The 19931-nt window shown below is 40.0% G+C and overlaps 1 protein-coding gene across 1 annotated transcript in view; it reads left to right on the top strand.

The window, feature by feature from the left end:
- The first annotated feature begins 975 nt into the window (after positions 1 to 975).
- gpr158a (G protein-coupled receptor 158a) overlaps positions 976 to 19931 on the top strand; it is a 152048-nt gene continuing 133092 nt past the window's right edge. The window contains 1 exon segment of the mRNA XM_046847487.1: positions 976 to 1837. Coding sequence (XP_046703443.1) covers positions 1086 to 1837 — 752 coding nt within the window. The 5' untranslated portion in view covers positions 976 to 1085.

Below are 19931 nucleotides of genomic sequence, written 5' to 3'. Positions count from 1 at the left end.
CAAGATAGAGTTTCACTGTGCTGTAATGTACATGTAATGGGTTAAAAGCACCTTTACCTTTATAACAGGGGGGCACACTGAAAAAAAAAAAATAATTTGATTGACTTTTGCAAAAGTCTAAGTAGCCGTTTTAAAAAAAATAAAACACCCTGCAGATCTTAGACTTTTCTGCACTTGTTTCTGTCACATTAGATGTTTTTTTATGTTTCAAAAATTAAGCTTGCACTGATTCTGTCTTATGGTGAGTTGAGTTACATTGTCATGATATTTGCAATAATGTAATTAATAATTACATCGTAGAACATGTATAGTAGTAATGTTATATGCGTGACACCGTGGAAAAATTGTTGTGTGTGAAACTGGTGCAAAAACGTTCGGGGAGCGCTGTTTTATAAGATCCAGTGATGAGATGGATGTGATAGAGGGGTGCCAATAATGTTGTGCGGCCAGCATTCGGAATTTGTGTGCCTATAAAGGACACCTATGAAGATTTAATTGATTATTTGATTGGGTTTAGTTCAGCACCATGCTCTGCTGGACAGCGCCGTTGGGATAATTGACAGGTGACTTATCCACACAGGCATCAAGCTGGGGCGCGTCAAGGCTAGCCAATCAGATTACTCCGGGGGCGGGGTTTACTCGGGCATCGGTGTGTGCTGCTGTTTTCAGGGCTGTAACTGAACACTGCTCAGAGGAGGGCGGAGTGTGTGATGTGTTTGTGCGGATCCGGAGCCAATAAAGAATTGAATTATATTTTCTCTCTATAAATTTTTTTCTTCTACCGAGCAGGAGACATAAATCCGTCTGGTCGCCCCGCATGGATCTCATCTGCACATGATCTGAACCAAAACGAAGCTGAGTGCTGTTCTAAGATCAGACCACAAAACACAGCATCAAGCGAGACCAGTGTGAGATCGGTGTGTTTAGAGGAGAGGGGGAAACACCGACACGAGCAAGAACAGGAGGTCGGGTGGGAAAAGAACCTCTACAGGTGCAGGAGGACATCGAAAAAGAGGAGATGCATCGGTGAAGGGTGAAGAAGCATCAGGACGGTGAAGCTCGCGCAGGTTTGAGAGGCGGCTGTGATGGCGGTGATCGGACTGTCGCTGCTGCTGCAGGTGGGCTTCGTTGTGGGCGCGCACTGCTCGGCTCTGGCACCGAAAACGGACGAGCCTCGTCGGCTTCATCAGCTCCAGCATCAGCATCAGCATCAGCAGCTGCCCCGGGTGGTGGCTGCGTTTCTGCACACGGGCGACCCGTCGGCGCTCGAGCGCGCCAACTGCACCGGCAGGTACGAGCTGAGCGCGCTGCGGGCCGGGCGCGCGCACCCGCCGCCCGCCGCCCGCCGCGCGTTGCACGTGCTCGCGCACGCCGCCGGCTTCCTCCGGGCGCTGCTCGGGGAGCGCGGGCGCGAGCGGAGCCCGGCGCGCGACTTGGAGTGGTGCCGCGCGCTCGTGCGCAGCGTCGTGGACGGCGACGCAAGGGTCCACCGCGCCGCTGTCATCTTCGACATCGCCTCCTCCTCCTCCTCTTTCGTCTTCCTCCAGGCCACGCGGCGCGGCCAGGAGATCGCTCTGCAGGACCTGTCTGCGTCGGCCCCCGACCTCCTCCGCGACGAGACCCCCGACACCGAGTGGTATCACGCGCACGCGCGCGAGACGCGTCGCGGTGCCGGCGGCGGCAGAGACGGTGGCGACGGCGACGTGGTCGAAGACGCGCACGCCAAATGGTCTGCCCCATTCCTGGAGTGCGAGGCCGGCAGTTACGTCCCCCGCTGGCTCCTGACCTTGTCCAGCGCGTTTCACAGCCTGAAGCCGAAACTGACGCCTGACTTCAGGTGAGCTTCCTAACACACCCAGTGCCTCGAGTCCGCACTACCCAGTACCATAATTAACCTCCAACTACAGTAGTAACACCTGTGACAGGTGTGTGGCTCTGACGTCACAACCAGTAGGTAGTTGTTTGGTCGGCTTTCACATTCATCATAAACATTGCAGAAATTATAATGGTTTCCACTACAGATACCACTACAAACCATCGCCAACTATTTTCAATACATTACAAGTAGATTCTTTGTTTTGATTAAAAACGATTCATTAGTGGACTCGTCCTAATGGTTCCTATTCGTGTCCAGTAGACCAACATGTGACCTACCAGTTACCAAAGGATCCTTGTTTGTATGGAACACACTAGACATAACCAATAGAAGACCAGATCAGAATGTTAAAAAAACTTTTTATAAGGGGTTTGTATTGTTTTTATAGCAAGGAAGTAATGCATAGAAGGAGACACCAGACTCAAAGTCCCAGAAAGCATTGTACTCGCATGTAAGGCAGGGAGACAGGACTCGGGTAGCTTTGGACACTTTGGACGCTGATAGGACCAAATAATGTGGAATGAAAGATCTTTGGTTTGGTTTGATCCTCAGCATATTGACTTGCAAAAAGTGTGTCAAACTTTGCACTCCCTTGTTCCTGTAATCTCCTAACCTGGTGCTTCAGGTGGCCACTTATGTGATGTATTGAGAGTCATAATAAATATGTCCCTGGGATCTCAGCAGACTTCCAGGAACTGTGAAGAAAAAAATTCCTCTGAGGATTGTAAACGCAGAGGTTTTGATTTTTCTATCTGCTCATCCATGTTCTGGTATTTATAAGCTGGAGGTTGTTTCTAAAAATAGCTGCAGATGTACAGTTGTAGCTGCATGAGAATCCCACCAGCAAGGGCTAATTAATTCCTGCACGCATGACCTCCCCGTGGGCAGCGCTGTCCTATGGAGATGCCCAACAACGCTTATTGGGTTTAATGGAAAGACTGGCTTATGCAACCAAAAACTCAGATTATCTGGCTAATACCACCAGACCTGGTGATCTCTAAAAGCTCATCTCCAATGCTGGTTTTATACTATAGTTATATAACGTATATTTAGGCTTCCTGCAGGTGTTTTATTTTTCTTATACCACACCAAGTGCTCACCATTTCATGAATGAAAGTCTAAAACCATACACACTGAGTTTATAGGATCTACTAATGCTATGGAGCGCTGGTGAAAGAAGTTATTTCCTGTTTTCACTTATGCTATAGCAGCTCTTTCCCTCAGCACCCCTAAACACAAAGCGTACAATAAATAAACATGATAAAAACAATATTAATAATAATTATAATGACTATAGGATTGATAATAATAATAATAACAATAATAATAATAATAATAATAATAATAATAATAATAATAATAAAAGCAGAAATATATTTATAACAGAGTCAACTATACAATTCACAACACCACCTTGTTTTCCTAAGTACAATATATCTTTTTATTATCATAAAAAATGGACAAACTATTTAAAATAACAGAAACAAACAAATGTAGAACAGGCACGGGTCAGGTGATCATCAATAAGAGGGTAATACTGAGGACGGGAATACAGTACAGTACAGTAGAGTAGCTCAGAGTTTAAGACTTTAAACTTCTGATTAGATGCACAGAACAGGACCTCACCAATACTGCATCATCATAATCATTCAATTTCTGATACATGGTTAAGCAACTAATGAAAAATAATAGTACATGTACAGCAACATCATCATCATCATCATCATCATCATCATTAAAATTGCTGTACATGTCATTATAATGAAAAATTAAATAAATAAAATTTACCATTACATCTACTACTATTAATAATAAAAACTACTACTGCTTCTAATAATAGGGATAATATTATTAATAATAATATCAATAATAATAATCATCATCATCTACATATTTACTATCATTACATTTATAGTAATAAAAAAAGAAATAAAATCTACTTCTACTACTAAAAACAATAAAAACTACTACTGCTTTTAATAATAGGCATAATTTTGTTACTAATACTATTAATAATAATAATAATAATCATCATCTACATATTTACTATAATCATATTTATAGTAATAAAAAAAGAAATAAAATTTACTTCTACTACTAATAATAATAATAGTCATCATCATCATTATCATCATATTCATAATAATAAAACACTTCCTCTAGCTGCTCCTAATAATAGTTTAATTTTTAGTTAATTTTTAATTAGTTATTATTATCCTGATTATCATCATATTTACAATGATAAAAAATAATTTTAATTGACCACTATTATTATTGCTACTGCTATACAACAACAACAACAACAACAACAACAACAACAACAACAACTACTAATCATTATCATCATTCAATTCATGATAATGAAATAATCCTCCTTCTACTACTAATAATAGTATTAATATTGCTAATGATGATAATCATTATATATTTATGATAATACAAAATAGTAGAAAATACTATTAATACTACTAATAGTAATAATACAAACGATTTAACTGCCTGATACAAAATAAAAATAAAATATTAACTAATAATATTATTATTATGAAATGAAGAGACATAAATACATCAGATAGGATATAAGATTGTGTGTGTTTTCAGTTCAGAAACAGAAAAACAGTGCATGTTGTTTACAGTGGATCTCTAGCGTGATGATTCCGAGGCTCGGGTGTGTGTTTTCCGGGAACGTGGACTTGTGATGGAAGACAGAAAGTGTGGTAATGTTGTGCCGAACGTTCTTCCTATTCGCTGTGGGTTCTCCACGGGGAGTAACCGTAACACAGCAGCTAACGACGGAACAATACGAGCACTTCCTCCACACACACACACACACACACACACACACACACGCACTAATTAATCCCACAGGTACAGGCCATTGTGGTGCAGGATACAGTCTAACTGCATTACACTTCCTTATAAGCAAGCACAAGACTCCTGAATACAGACATAAAGCTCAATCTCATGTACTCATTTGTTGATTAGATTAATATAACAGCATGTGATGGGATGTTTTATCTACCGTATTTTCCGGACTATAAGCCGCTACTTTTTTCTCACGTTTTGAACCCCGCGGCTTAAACAATGAAGCGGCTAATTTATGGATTTTTCCTGGGTTTTTCCCGGTTTCACAAACTTCAAGCCAAAAAACTGAGCCCCATAACATTAGACCAATGAAATTGCCGAATGGGTTCAGGTGAACCAATGAAACTCTTTATATTAAATCAGATGCGCTCCCACTGAATCGGGCCGCACCACATCATAAATATGGATGAGGTTCCTCTGACGTTTGACCTGCCGCTCACTCGGACTGTCTACAGGAAATGTGAATCATTCAACACGCTGAAAACAACCGGGCATTAAAACACACTTCACCTGTGTTCTGAGCTGCACGGCATCGGGAGAAAAGATTCACCGATGGTGATTTTTAAACGCACGACGATGCCAAAAGAAAAACTGAATAGTGAAAGGAAGGAGGAAGACAGTGAACAATGACTTTCTTGGTCGGCTACTGTTTAGATACAAGCTGTGTAACAGACACTGTCTTTCATTAAAGCCTGTGTAAAGTTCATTAGTTTCAGTGTAGACTTATAGACAGGTGCGGCTTATTTATGTTCAAAACAAAAATCTTTGTCAAATTCAGTGGGTGCGGCTTATATTTGGGTGCGCTTAATAGTCTGGAAATTACGGTACACTGACACCACAGCAATCTCTGGAATATTGCTATATATAAAAGATCAACACTGTTTTTAGGTTATCGTTACACGAATTTGTAATGGAACGCTTTAAAGTCAAGTCAGTTCCTGCTTCTATGGATGTTCCAGCAGCTATAGTTGTTTTTCCCTTTACTGAAAGTACATTTACATGTATGGCATTTGGCAGCAGCTCTTATCCAGAGTGACTTACATTTATCTCATTTATACACCTGAGCAGCTTTGGGGACATACTCAGGGGCCCAGGAGTGGCAGCTTGCTGTGCACAGGATTTGAACTCATGTTCAATTCAATTCACTTGATTTTTATTTTGTGTAGCTCTGTTGACAGTAGACATTATTTGACAAAGCAGAGATAAAGCAGTTATACATTTGTATTAAAGAATGGATAGGTTGAGTGCGTATAAGTTTGTTTCTTTATAATTGAAAGTTTACCCGCTAATGCTTGAGCCAGTGGTGACTGTGGCAAATCCCTGAGTCTTCATAAGGAAGAAACCTTGAGAGGAACCAGACTCAAAAGGGAACAGTTAGGCACTTAAATGCACAAATGTTCATGCAAACTGTGGTCCTGACCATTGTAGTAGACTGTTTGTATTAATTACGGTCCATGTCTATCACCAAAGTTATTCTTTGGAACTTCAAGGATATTAAGTTGATGTGGAACCATCCTTAGCTGCACAAAGTGCCTCCACCCGTAGTGAATTTGATTCAGAGGAAGTAAATGCTGCTAATCATGCTAACGAGAAAGCAGAATTTGTTACCCAAAGTAAAAGGGGACAGGTTTATTATATAAACAGCAAGACAAACAATTGAAAATGTAATCTGAGGGTATATATGTGAAACAGGCATAGGTGATCAGGTGATTAGTGAACCATGTGAACTAGAGCTTGACAAAAACATGGAACTAAAAATGAGACGTGAAAACCAGAGACTCGAATATATATAGAGACATGAAATAAAACATAGAAGTAGAGACAGCTGCGAACGAGACAACACATGAACACAAGCAGCAATGATAAGACAAGCACACATTCGATTAGATGCATTAAAAACATGCACATTTGCCCACGCAAATAAGGTGGAAGTGCAGAAGTGCATTAGCGATACAAACCGGCTGTCATGCTGCACTCACTGATGAACTTGGAAAGGTTTGAAAATCTCCGAAAAAAGTTTTGACACTTGAGATTCCGTCCAGAAATGTAAATGTGTAAAATAACAACACTTTCGGTAAATCCGGTAGCATCAGATGACTGAAAAAGCATCGCTGAAATGTTTCAGAAGGAAGAATTCCAGAAAGACAAACCACAGAAAGTGGACTTGGATTGTAATTAATATCAACAGTTCTGTATTTAAGGAGCCGTCACTGAACACCTCAACAATGGTGGGAGTGTGATAAATAGACATTCGGGTGTTAAGGGTGAGGATTGTTCACTTTTAAGTTCCATTCCTCTCAAGGTTTCTTCTTCATGAAGTCTCATGGAGTTGTTCTTTGCCGAATTCGCTAATGGCTTGCACATTTGGGACAAACTTATAGGCCCTAAACTTTTTTATATATTTTATAACCTCTTTGTGTCTGTAAAGCTGCCGTGAGACAATGTTCACTGTTAAAAGTGCTCTACAAACGTATCTGAGTTGAGTTGAAAAGGTCTTGTGTTATGTAAGAAAGTAAACATGTAGATTTTATACTGATATTTCAGATCAACATCTTGATACACTATATGGAGAAACATATTAGGACACCTGACCTTTTCTGCCATATGTGGTTCTTCTCCAAACTGTTACCACAATGCTGGAGGTGCACTTTTGTATCGGACGTCTTTGGATGCGGTTTAATAAAATTTCGTTTTTATTCGAACTTGAAAATTCAAACCTTTTCCAGCATGACAATGCTTCTATGCACAAAGCCAGCTCCATGAAGATCTGCTTAACATGGTTTTCCGAGGATCTCCTGTTCTAAAGCTCAACCCTACTGAACACCTTTGGGATGAATGTGAACACTGACTGCACCCCAGTCCTCCTCACCTTCTCACCTACATTAGTATCTGACTTTACTAACACCCTTGTGGCTGATGAACACAAACGTCCACAAGCACACTGTAAAATCTAATTGAACATCTTCCCAGAAAAAGATTTGTAAGAGCAAGTTGGGACTAAATGTGGAACGCGACGCTCAAAAAAGCACATACCGTACTTATGACCAGGTGTCCGCAAACTTTTGCCAATATAGTGTATTAGCAGTGCACACTGTCTTTAAAAAATGCTCCCACACAAGTATCAGTTTCACCCAAATTTCTTTCTGAAATTTGATTTGATCAATTAAATTCCCTACTGGGTTCAATCTGAAATGAAAACAAGTACCGTTATTTACATTTACATCATTTGGCAGATGACCCTTATCCCGAGCGATTTACAATTATCTAATTTAAACAACTAAGCAGGGTCAAGGGCTTTGCTTAGGGGTCCAGCAGTGGCAGCTTGGTGATAGAGAATACAAAAAAAATATCCAGAGTCGATTACACTGCTTTCTGTTTCGAATGTCTCCTACAGAAATACAGTAATGTGCTGTATTTATATATATTGGGCTGTTAAGGGGCATCACATAACAAATGATACAGTGTCATATCTAAAGACATTTCCCACAAAAAGTTCTTGTGACCCGGTAGAGACTCTTTCACAGCTCGGGACTGGGTCGTGACCCACACTGTGTCTCCTATAGAAATAATGTACAGTATTGTCCTGTATTCAAGTGGTCTCTCGACTGTTATATTTGCACTGTTATATTTCTGCCATTTAGTAGAGGCCCTTGTTGAGAGCGACTTACAACTGAACAGTTGAGGGTTAGGAGTCTTGTCCAAGAGCCCAGCTTAGTGGTGCTGGGATTTGAACTTGCGACCTTCTGATCCAATGCCTTAACTACAGAGTGCTTTGTTTTCTACAGAATAGTACTGTTTTAAAGGGAAAGTGTGTTACTGTCTGAATTTTGCCGTTTTTTTAGAGCATTTTGTTACAGTGTATGGATTAGCATTGACTTTACACTATGATTAAATGTTTTTTTTTTGCTCATGTGATGCATGCGGTTGAACCTGGAACCTGGTCTCGGTGTTTAGTTCAATTCTTCTGATAGTGTTCAGTTTTATTTGTATAAAAGTATAAACTTAGTACTAGCTTAGTGGTTAAGGCATTGGACTTTGGATCCGAAGGTCGTGAGCTCAAATCCCGACCAACACCAAGCTGCTGCTTCTGGGCCCCTGAGCAGGGCCCTTAACCCCATAGAGGCTCAGTTGATAAATGATATGATAAATGAGATAAATGTAAGTTGGTCTGGATAAAGTGCCTGCCAAAAGCCATAAATGTAAATGGTTTTCACCCTGTATATCTTTGCTGTAGTCTGAATCCAGATGGGATTGTTTCCAGCTCGGACCTCCTGCAGCATTAGTCTGGATTCAGGCTGCAGTCACAATAGACTTTCTGTATGCAGTGTTTGTTCAGCAAACAAATATGACCATTTTAAGATATACATTAATTACATTTACAGCATTTGGCAGACGCTCTTATCCTGAGCGACTTTCATTTATCTCCTTCATACAACTGTGCAGCTATGGGGTTCAGGGCCTTACTCAGGGGCCCAACTTGGTGTGCTGGGATTAAAACTCTATCTTTAACCTGTATTAAAGGGCAAATCTTGCAAATTTGAGACATTTTTCCCAGATTGTACTTGTAGTGACCAAGTAGTGACTCTTCCACACCCTGGAGACGTCTACAACACAGACTACTAAAAGAAAAAAATTTTTGTTCAGTGCATGTTCTATAGAAATACAGTAGTGTTCTGTATTTGAGGGGTTTCTATAGTGTTCATTTGAACATCACTCTATCCATGCAAACGCTATTTACATGATATTTTATGGGAAATGGCAAATATTGCCCAAATCACAGGGTTTTCTTTAGTATAGTACTGTCAGAATGTGGCTGTTTTTTTTTTGTTTGTTTTTTTACAGCATTTAGTTAATAATGTATGGTTTAGGATCTTCATGTTTTGCTCACATGGTTAACCTTGGAACCTGGATTTTGGTGTCTGGAATTCAGTTCAATTCAGTCATTTTAACGATTTTAACGCATGACACAAATCAGCTTGCAGAATTAAATAGATTCAGAATATCAGTTATATATGTCAAAACAGTTCTGATCCTTCGAGCATTAACAGCAGTAACTTCTTCAGGAATTTGAGCTACAGGAGCTCGTCTGTTGGATCAGACCACACGGACCAGCCTTGGCTCCCCACATGCATCAATGTGTCTCGGCTGCCCACGACCCTGTCGGCGGTTCACCACTGTTTCTTTCCTTGGAGCACTTTTGATAGATACTGTCCACTGGGGACCAGGAACATCCTACAAGAGCTGCAATTTTGGAGATGCTCTGACCCAGTCGTCTAGACGTCACTATTTGGTCCCTTGTCAAACTCTTGCCCATTTTTCCCGCTTCAAACACAGCAAATTTGAGGACAAATTTTAACTTGCTGACTAATAATATCCCACCCACCATATATATATATATATATATATATATATATATATATATATATATATATATACACACACACACACACACACACACACACACACACACACACACACCGACCAGACATTTATAAATCGATAAACCAATAAATCTATAAATTGATACCTAATGAGCGAACCAGAGGTGAGGATGACGAGGAAAAACATATTCTTTAATGATATAAGTAAGAAACCTTGTGAGAAACCAGACTCAAAAATAAATGTTTCCTTATCCTCATTCCAATATCAGTTGTCACATAGAGCACATAACTGTACACTGGAGGTCAGGCAGCAAAATGCTCCATACACATGGGGTCTGTGACAGAAAATGAAAAAAAAGTAAAAAAAAAAAAAGATAAAGATAAAGAAAAAAAATGGAATGAGATCTATTAAAATATATTAAAATAGGAACTCCTTGCATTGAAAATTTAAGTAAAAATGATGTGTATAGAACTGTGTATTATAAAGTCCATATTATGGATTGATTGCGTAACCTGGACATTCCTTATACGCAGTTATATTGTCAATGATGAAAAAAATAGAGCAGACATTGTCATGGTTACTAAGTCTACAGTAGACTTATGTATCTTAAGGCTGCCATATAGAGTCATCATCAGCAGAACTCCATCAGAACGGATCAGACGGGTCCGGAGAGCAAACACGATTCATTATTTTACTTAACCTTCATTTTGTCTTGATCAGCCATACTAGGTTTATTTCAGCTCTGATTGGGTTCCTGATGCTGGAATGTATATCCTCAGTGTGTAGCTTTATATCTGGCCTGCTCTTTTTGGCTCTTCACCCCTTTGAGGTGAAGTTACTCTGACAACCTGGTTGTTCTGAAGACTTTCTTATGAGCAAATCCATCCTGCGTCGTCCTCCAGGCTCAGCTTCGAGCTCCTCGATAACACGCTCAATACACCGATGAATAAATAATGAACGATGTACAACAGCGACCAGGGGCCATCTTCATTACGGCCCTCTAATGCGGCGCTTGACATTTTCACATGCATTTTTTTTTTTGCCAGTCTGAACGTTCTGATGTTGCGAGCGGCTTATCCTGGCAGATAACCCACGATGATATTTCACTCCTGAAACAGCCGGCGGTGACGGATGCTTGGTTGAAAAGTTAATTGCTTCCATTACAGTCGTTTTGCTATCTTGACAACTCCTATTATGCAGCGTTTTCTGAGACGATCGATGCAGTAGATCATTCCGTGCGATAACACTGCGCACAGACCCACCATAATACCTGTACAGGAACAAGCAATCACAGGAAAATATCACTCTTTTATCACATACAATTAAACAATAATAATAATAATAATTATTATTATTATTAATACTACTACTACTACTACTAATAATAATTAATAATAATAATAATAATAATTATTATTAATACTACTACTACTACTAATAATAATTAATAATAATAATTATTATTATTAATACTACTACTACTACTACTAATAATCATTAATAATTAATAGTAATAATAATAATAATAATAATAATAATAATAATAATAATAATAATAATAATAATAATAATAATAATAATAATAATCATTATTATTATTATCATTAAAATAATAATGATAATAATAATAATGATTATTATTATTATTACTATTAAACAATAAAGCAAAACATGTCATGCTCTATTTAAATGTTAATGTTTATTAATATTTAAAAAGTAAATATAACAACAATATAATACTACTACTACTAATAATAATAATTATATAAAAATAATTAAAAACTTTCTTTTGGCTTCTCCCATTAGGGGGCGCCACAGCGGATCATCCGCGTGTTTGATTTGACACATGTTTTACGCTGGATGCCCTTCCTAACGCAACCCTCCCCATTTATCTGGGTTTGGGACCGGCACTAAGGCTTGTGCAACCCTAATGGCTGGGGTTGGTTCCCTGACCGGGGATCAAACCCGGGCCGCAGCGGTGAGAGCGCTGCATCCTAACCACTAGACCACCAGGGACCCCCTAATGATATTAAAATAATTAAAGTATTCTATATCATGTATGTTTGTTATATTTATTATAATATAGTAGTAAAAATCACAACAATAATAACAATACTACTTATAATAATGATAATAATGTTCTACTAGATTGTTTGCGATCTTTATACATGCTGCTCATGGTTTGTACTGGATTAGTTATCTTTGTTGTAAATGGCTCCAGAGTGAATATTTCCTCCTTAGAAAAGACCACAAATGAAGATTAGATTGAAAGTGTGGTGCACTTGGTCATATTTGGTATTGTGAGATTGTGATGACTACACCTTTAGGGATTAAACGAACAGAGAAAAGTTTTCTCCTTTTTCTGCTTTCGGTATTAAGAAGAAAAAAGGAACGAAGGCGTCGTAATTCACGTTCTGTACCGGGAATCAAGAAAGCGAATAAACACAGCGTACACAGACCTATCTCTGTGAGCCTTTTCTATTTAAGAGTGAAAGAGCCAGGCTTGGAAGCGTTATTAATATAAATGTAATGGAAGTTTATTTATGAGGCAGCCGGCCGGATTCCTGCTCGCTCAACTACTGCAGATTTTTCAGACATTTCTGGCCCAGGCCTATTTTGTTCTTATATTTAGCTGAATTGACTGTATTGCGATATTTTTGAGAGGAAAAAAAAACCAATGAAAAAGCTGGGTCAGATCTTGTGGGAGAATGGTGTAGGTAGAGTATGTGGGTATGGGAGGTATGTTCATTTCTTACTGATGAGACTTTACTCAGCACTTTATTCCAGCCCCAGTCACGTCCCACCTTATGAAGATTATGGACCTTTAAAGAAGTAGATGCTGAACTCGCAAACATCCCGAAACATCTAGAGACATACCAGCTGGTGCTGGATCTGTGATGATCGCAAATGTTGAGCTATTTTATGAGTTGCTCAGTAGCTCCCAGATGTATAACCATAAAGACTGTAGAAAGAACTTTAATCTTATACTCCAGTGCTCATGTTAGTTCTCACTCTCCAGTGTTCTGTACTGTTGAAAGATTTATGATCACACTATTAAAGTCACGTGAGGATGGGTTCCCCTTTTGAGTCTGGTTCCTCTCACGGTTTCTTCCTCATAACATCTAAGGGAGTTTTTCCTTGCCATGGCTGCTCATCAGGGATAAATACACATCGTTTACCTTACGTCTTAAAATTCTGTAAAGGTGCAATGAGACAATGTTTATTGTAAAATGCGCACTAGAAATAAACTTGACTTTCTAACCCCTGATCTGATGGGACGTCTTAGTATCATTTAATGCATTTGGTAGAAGCCCTTATCCAGAGCACCTGAGAATTAAGAGCTTTGCTCAGGGGGCCCAGTAGTGCCAGCTTGGTATGACTGGGATTTGAACTTCAGCTCCAACATCCAATGCCTTAACCACTAAGCTACCACCTTCTTCTTCAAATGAAGGGAAAATTTCATGCTACTACATCCAAAGACACAATCATACAATCGTATGCCTCCTTTTTTCTGGTAAAGGTTTGGGGAAGAACCACATATGGCTGGAAAAGTCAGGTGTCCCAACACTTTTGGTCCATATAGTGTATGGTGATTTGAGATGTAGTTCATAACAGCAATCATGACGACAGCGTAAGAGGTTTACAGCAAGTCAGCGTCAGTGGATTTAAAGTTCGACCCCTGAAACTTGACAAACATTCAGATCTGATGACTACAGTGCATCCGGAAAGTGTTCACAGCGATTCACGTTACAGCTTTATTCCAAAATTTATTTCAATATACATTAATTTCTCGAAATTATTTAAGAATTTTGAAACAAAATTATTTTTTTGCAAATGTTTCCAAAATAAAAAAATTTGAACAATTACATACGTTTTCACAGCTTTTGCTCAATACTTTGTTGAAGCTCCTTTGGTCAAGTCTTTTTGAGTTTGATGCTTCAAGCTTGACACCTATTTTTGGGAAGTTTCTTCCATTCTTCTTTGCAGAACTTCTCAAGCTCCATCAGCTTGAATGTGGAGCGTCGATGCACAGCCATTTTCAGGTCTTTTCCAGAGATGTTCAATCGGGTTCTAGACTGGACTCTGGCTGGGCCACTCGAGGACGTTTACAGAGTCGTCCCGTAGCCACTCCTTTGTTATATTGACTGTGTGATTTGGCTCGTTGTCCCGTTGGATGATGAACTGTCACCCCAGTCTGAGTTCCAGAGTGCTCTGGAGCAGGTTTTTGTTTAAGGACATCTCTGTACATTGTTTTATTCATCTTTCCCTCGATCCTGACCAGTCTCCCAGTTCCTGTCACTGAAAAACATCCCCACAGCATGATGCTGCCACCACCATGCTTCACTGTAGGGATGGTATTGGTAATGAGCGGTGACTGGTTTCCTCCATACATGATGCTTGACACTCAGGCTAAAGAGTTTAATCTTTGTTTCTCATGGACTGAGAGTCCTTCAGGTGCCTTTTGGCAAACTCCAAGGAGTGGCTTCCATCTGGTCACTTTACCATACAGGCCTGATTGGTGGAGTGCTGCAGAGATGTATGCTCTTCTGGAAGGTTCTTCTCTCTCCACAGAGAAATGCTGGAGCTCTTTCAGAGTGCCCATCAGGTTCTTGTTCACCTTCCTGACTAAGGTCCTTCTCCCCCGATTGCTCAGTTTGACCTGGCAGCTCCTCTCTAGAAGAGTCCTTGTGGTTCTTCCATTTAAGGATGACGGAGGTCACTGTGCTCATTGGGACCTTCAATGCTGCAAAAGTGTTTCTGTTCCCTTTCCCAGATCTGTGCCTCGCTACAATCCTGTCTCTGAGGTCTACAGACAATTCCTTGGACGTCATGGCTTGGTTTGTGCTCTGACACACACTGTTAACTGTGGGACCTTCTATAGACAGGTGTGTCTTTCAAATCATGTCCAATCAACTGAATTTACCACAGGTGGATTCCAATCAAGTTGTAGAAACATCTCAAGGATGATCAGTGATAACAGGATGCACTTGAGCTCAGTTTTGAGTGTCATGGCAAAGACTGTGAATATGAATGTGAAATATACGTGATTTTTAGTTTATTTTTAAACAAATTTCCAAAAAGTTCAAACAAACTTCTTTCGTGTGGTCATTATGAGGTTTTGTATGTAGAATTTTGAGTAAATATTTTTGAATAATTTTGGAATAAAGCTGTAAAATATCAAAATGTTGAAAAAGTGAAGTGCTGTGAATACTTCCTGCTTTGATTTGAGATGCAGTTCATGGCAACAATCACAATAACAGCATGAAGATAAATAAAGCTTGTCAGGCTGTTGATGTATTTAAAGTTCGATTGTATTGTGTTGTATTTACGGTTTGACTCCCGTAACCTGTCAAACAGGGACGTCTTTGTTTTGAATCGCCATCTAGTGGATGTCCTTCAGATGTACATAAATGCAAACTGGCTGTAAGTTCTGATTAGCTGGCAGTTTTCTGTTAAAAAATTGCAGATTTAACAAAGCTGTTTCGATTTTCATCAAAATGTTCAATCCCAAATTGCTGGAGATTGAGAATGCAACCATGCAGAGGTATAAATAGTGATGAATTACCAGACAGTACATTATTTATGTTCACATGAGAGCACATTGTCGTTTTTGTGAGATATATTTATTTGATTGTACATCCGCATCTGCTTGGGAGTGTTCCGACAGCGCGAAAGACGAAGGCTGTTGTTCTGAAGAAGAAGTTTTAAATAAAAATATCTCTCATGAGCACACAGATGCAGTCGTGTCTGACCTCGCCGTAGGAATTCAGTCTCATGGGAGAAATCCATCCGCCTCCATATTAGCCTGATTTAGTACGACTGCATCTCACCAACTGGACTGAATTTAATAGTGTGTTTTAAAACGCATTTCTTTTATGAGCAACCTTGCCATGTTTCTCCTCAGTTCAATCACAGGACAGTAGACGTGAAGTCATATTCAGTCGGGTTTAACTCAGCCGAGATGCTCGGCCTTAGCATGATCTCTGCATGGAGTTTAGTGGCTAGAGAGAGAGAGAGAGAGAGAGAGGGGGGATAATGGAAACGCATTAAACTGACAGAGCTAATGCACCTCTGTCGCGGAGATGCAAAGCTCACTTCAGGTTCAGCTTCATTTATCAGAGCACACGGCCTGCTCGAGCACCTTCAGTGCCTCAGATCCACTCTCATTTTACAGTCTTCCTTTCTTCCTTTCCTTCCTTCCCTTCTATCTATCTATCTATCTATCTATCTATCTATCTATCTATCTATCTATCTATCTATCTATCTATCTATCTGTCTGTCTGTCTATCTATCTATCTATCTATCTATCTATCTATCTAGGGGAAGTGGTAACTCAGTGGTTAAGGTTTTGGACTTCTGATAGGAGGTTCATGGGTTCAGATCCCAGCACCACCAGGCTGCTTCTGCTGGGTTCTTGAGCAAGACCCTCCACCCTCATTTGATCAGATGTATAAGTGAGATAACTGTAAGTCACGTTGGATAAGAGCATCGCACAAACGCTGTGAATGTATCTTATCTATCTACATTTCTAAGCCATTTGTTTGTGTTTATAAAGATTCATTCAGCCACAAGAGTGTTAGTAAAGGTGTAGGTGAGAAGGTGAGAAGGTCTGGGGTGCAGTCAGGGAAGAGTCAGGAATGTGAAATTCATCCCAAAGGTGTTCTAAAGGGTTGGAGCTCTATAGCAGAAGATCTTCCAGTTCATCACATGTAAAGCGTGTTCTTTCTTTCTTTCTTTCTTTCTTTCTTTCTTTCTTTCTTTCTTTCTTTCTTTCTTTCTTTCTTTCTTTCTATTTATTCTCTCTCTCTCTCTCTCTCTCTCTCTCTCCCACTCTCCCAGTTCAGCCAGTCTGCATCAGCCGAGCTTTTGCAGCATCACTGTTGTTTTCCCCCCGTGCGTTTCTGCACGCTTTAATGATGTGCAGTTGGAACAATGTGAAGTGCCTGATTGCTCTTCCGAACTTCTTCTTTGATGATGCTTTTGGCTTCGCTGAGAGACAGGATGAGAATGAACCAAAAATAAAAAAAACATCATAAAATCTCCTTTTTTTTTGTTACTCATGACTCATAATGAGCACCAAGCTTACAGTATTTCTGACACTGGAGTATTTGGATCAACTGATCTCAATATAGAAGCACTCTAATATTTTCAGAACTGAAGTTATACAGGATTATAAATTATAAGATTATAAATGGTGTGAACATGCAGGCTTAGTTCAGGAAGGTAAAGTGGGTGTGGTCTATGTACCTGTCAGTCTCAGTAAAGGGGGTGTAGTCTATGTGCCTGTCTGTCTCAGTAAAGGGGTGTGGTCTATGTACCTGTCTGTCTCAGTAAAGGGGGTGTGGTCTATGTACCTGTCTGTCTCAGTAAAGGGGTGTAGTCTTTGAACCTGTCTGTCTCAGTAAAGGGGTGTGGTCTATGTACCTGTCTGTCTCAGTAAATTGGGTGTGGTCTATGTACCTGTCTGTCTCAGTAAAGGGGTGTGGTCTATGTACCTGTCTGTCTTAGTGTAGGAGGTGTAGTCTATGTACCTGTCTGTCTCAGTAAAGGGGGTGTGGTCTATGAACCTGTCTGTCTCATTGAAGGAGGTGAGGTCTATGAACCTGTCTGTCTCAGTGAAAGAGGTGTAGTTTATGTTCCTGGGTGTCTCAATAAAGGGGGTGTGGTCTATGTACCTGTCTGTCTTAGTGTAGGAGGTGTAGTCTACGTACCTGTCCGTCTCAATAAAGGGGGTGTGGTCTATGAACCTGTCTGTCTCTGTAAAGTGGGTGTGGTCTACGAACCTGTCCATCTCTGTAAAGTGGGTGTGGTCTATGAACCTGTCTGTCTCAGTAAAGGGGGTGTGGTCTATGTACCTGCCTGTCTCAGTAAAGGATGTGTGGTCTATGTACCTGTCTGTCTCTGTAAAGGGGGTGTGGTCTATGTACCTGTCTGTCTCTGTAAAGGGGGTGTGGTATATGTACCTGTCTGTTTTAGTGAAGGAGGTGTGGTCTATATACCTGTTTGTTTCAGTAATTGGGGTGTGGTCTATGTACATATCTGTCTCAGTGAAGGATCCCAGTAAAGAAGGAGTGGCCTCTGAAAGTGTGACATCTTTTTTTTTTTCCAGTAAAGAAGGTGTGGCATTTGTATATCACAGTCCAAGTGAAGGAGGTGTGGCTTCTTTGGCTGTCAAAAATAGTAAATTTCCATACTATACATACATTGTATTCCATCTGAAGATTATTAAGTGGATCTCTACAGTAACCATTTTCTCCCTGGTTTTCTGCTCTATCCATCCAAACAAGATTACAGGATTATAAACCCAAAGTATAATCTGTGTTAGTAAAAATAATGATCTCTCTCCAGGATAGATTCTGCATGATCTCTGTCTATCTGATATTATTACAGAACAGTAATCGCTCACATTCACAGCATACGTCTGATCCGTCACCTGCCGACCTCTGCTGCCGAGGCTGATCAGAGTTAGAGTCAGAGACAGGGTTTTAGTTCCATCACAGCAAAATAGGGAAGATCATAAACCAATTGATGAAGTTGGTGGTTGTTTTGCTGTTGGAGCAAAAGCCAGAGCTGACTTCTAGTCTGAAGCTTCAGATAGTTTTTATTGTTTTTTGTTGCGACTTTCAGTCAACTGTAATTACGAGAATGGCCTCTAGAGGCGAATCACTGATGCCACGTACTGTTAGGTTTTTTACACCAGACTGCACATTATTAAAGAAGGAAAAAAAAAGTATGTTTTCTCATCACAGGTGAGTTGAGTGAGGAACAAGAGTTAGCAAACAGCAGCCAAACAGGAGACTTTACACAGGAACATATAACTATTAAGCAAATGGCAGTAGAGTCTAGACAGTGAATGGTGCAAATATGACCATTGCACATGTATTATTCCAGAGCACCTGTGCATATAAAGTGAACAAATTGTTCTTTACATTTACAGCATTTAGCAGATGCTCAGGGGCCCAAGATTGGGGCTGGGAAATGAACTCACAACCTTTTGATCCAAAATCTAACACTTTAACCACTAAGCTATCACCACCCCCAACAAAAATAGTGCCTATAAGTTTGTTCCCTAAAACTTTATCCCTAATGAGTGAGCCAGTGGTGACTGTGGCAAGAAAAAACTTTCTCTTTTCCTTCTGTCTGGTGACTCCATCTTTAGCATTCTTCTACTGCTTCATATACCCCATGTCCTACCTCTGCACAAGTCCAAACCATCTCAATCTCACCTCTCTCACCTTGTCTCCAAAATGCATCTCCTGCATCCCGGTCCCTCTAATAAACTCATTTCTAATCCTGTCCATCCTCGCCATCTTCTGATGAAAATCTTTTCAATCTGCCACCTTAAGCTCCGCCTCCTGTCTTTTTGTGCTTCTGGATTTAGGACAATAATCACCCTCTGGATGGTATCAGTGATCAGTTACCTGCACTTCAGCACACTTACGTGTCATTAATTCTTTTCCTATAACATCATGGCCCATCATGTTTGATTATCTACTTAAATGACTCTTCATAACAGGAGTCCTTGGCAGGAAGCCATACTGTATATTCTCCCCTGTACCTCCTGACTGCTCTTTCCCTAAGTAAAGCAACTAATGTCTCAGACTCATACTGACAATTTCTTTTTTTAATGTCTACCGAGGTAAAAAAAAATCACTGTCCAATGTCACATCCAGCGAACTCTATCCATCAGCTGTAATTGCAGCCATTTTTGCATGAAAGGCAGCAATTATTTTTCTATCCGAAAATTACGACTGCTACAAATTACACCGAGATCTCGCGTTTTGACGTCAGGGTCTGAGTGACCTTG

The sequence above is a fragment of the Silurus meridionalis genome, chromosome 4 (genome assembly GCF_014805685.1).
Source record: "Silurus meridionalis isolate SWU-2019-XX chromosome 4, ASM1480568v1, whole genome shotgun sequence".
In the NCBI taxonomy this organism is placed as follows: Eukaryota; Metazoa; Chordata; class Actinopteri; order Siluriformes; family Siluridae; genus Silurus; species Silurus meridionalis.
Note: the sequence above shows the minus strand (reverse complement) of the source record. Positions and strands in the feature narration are given on the sequence as shown.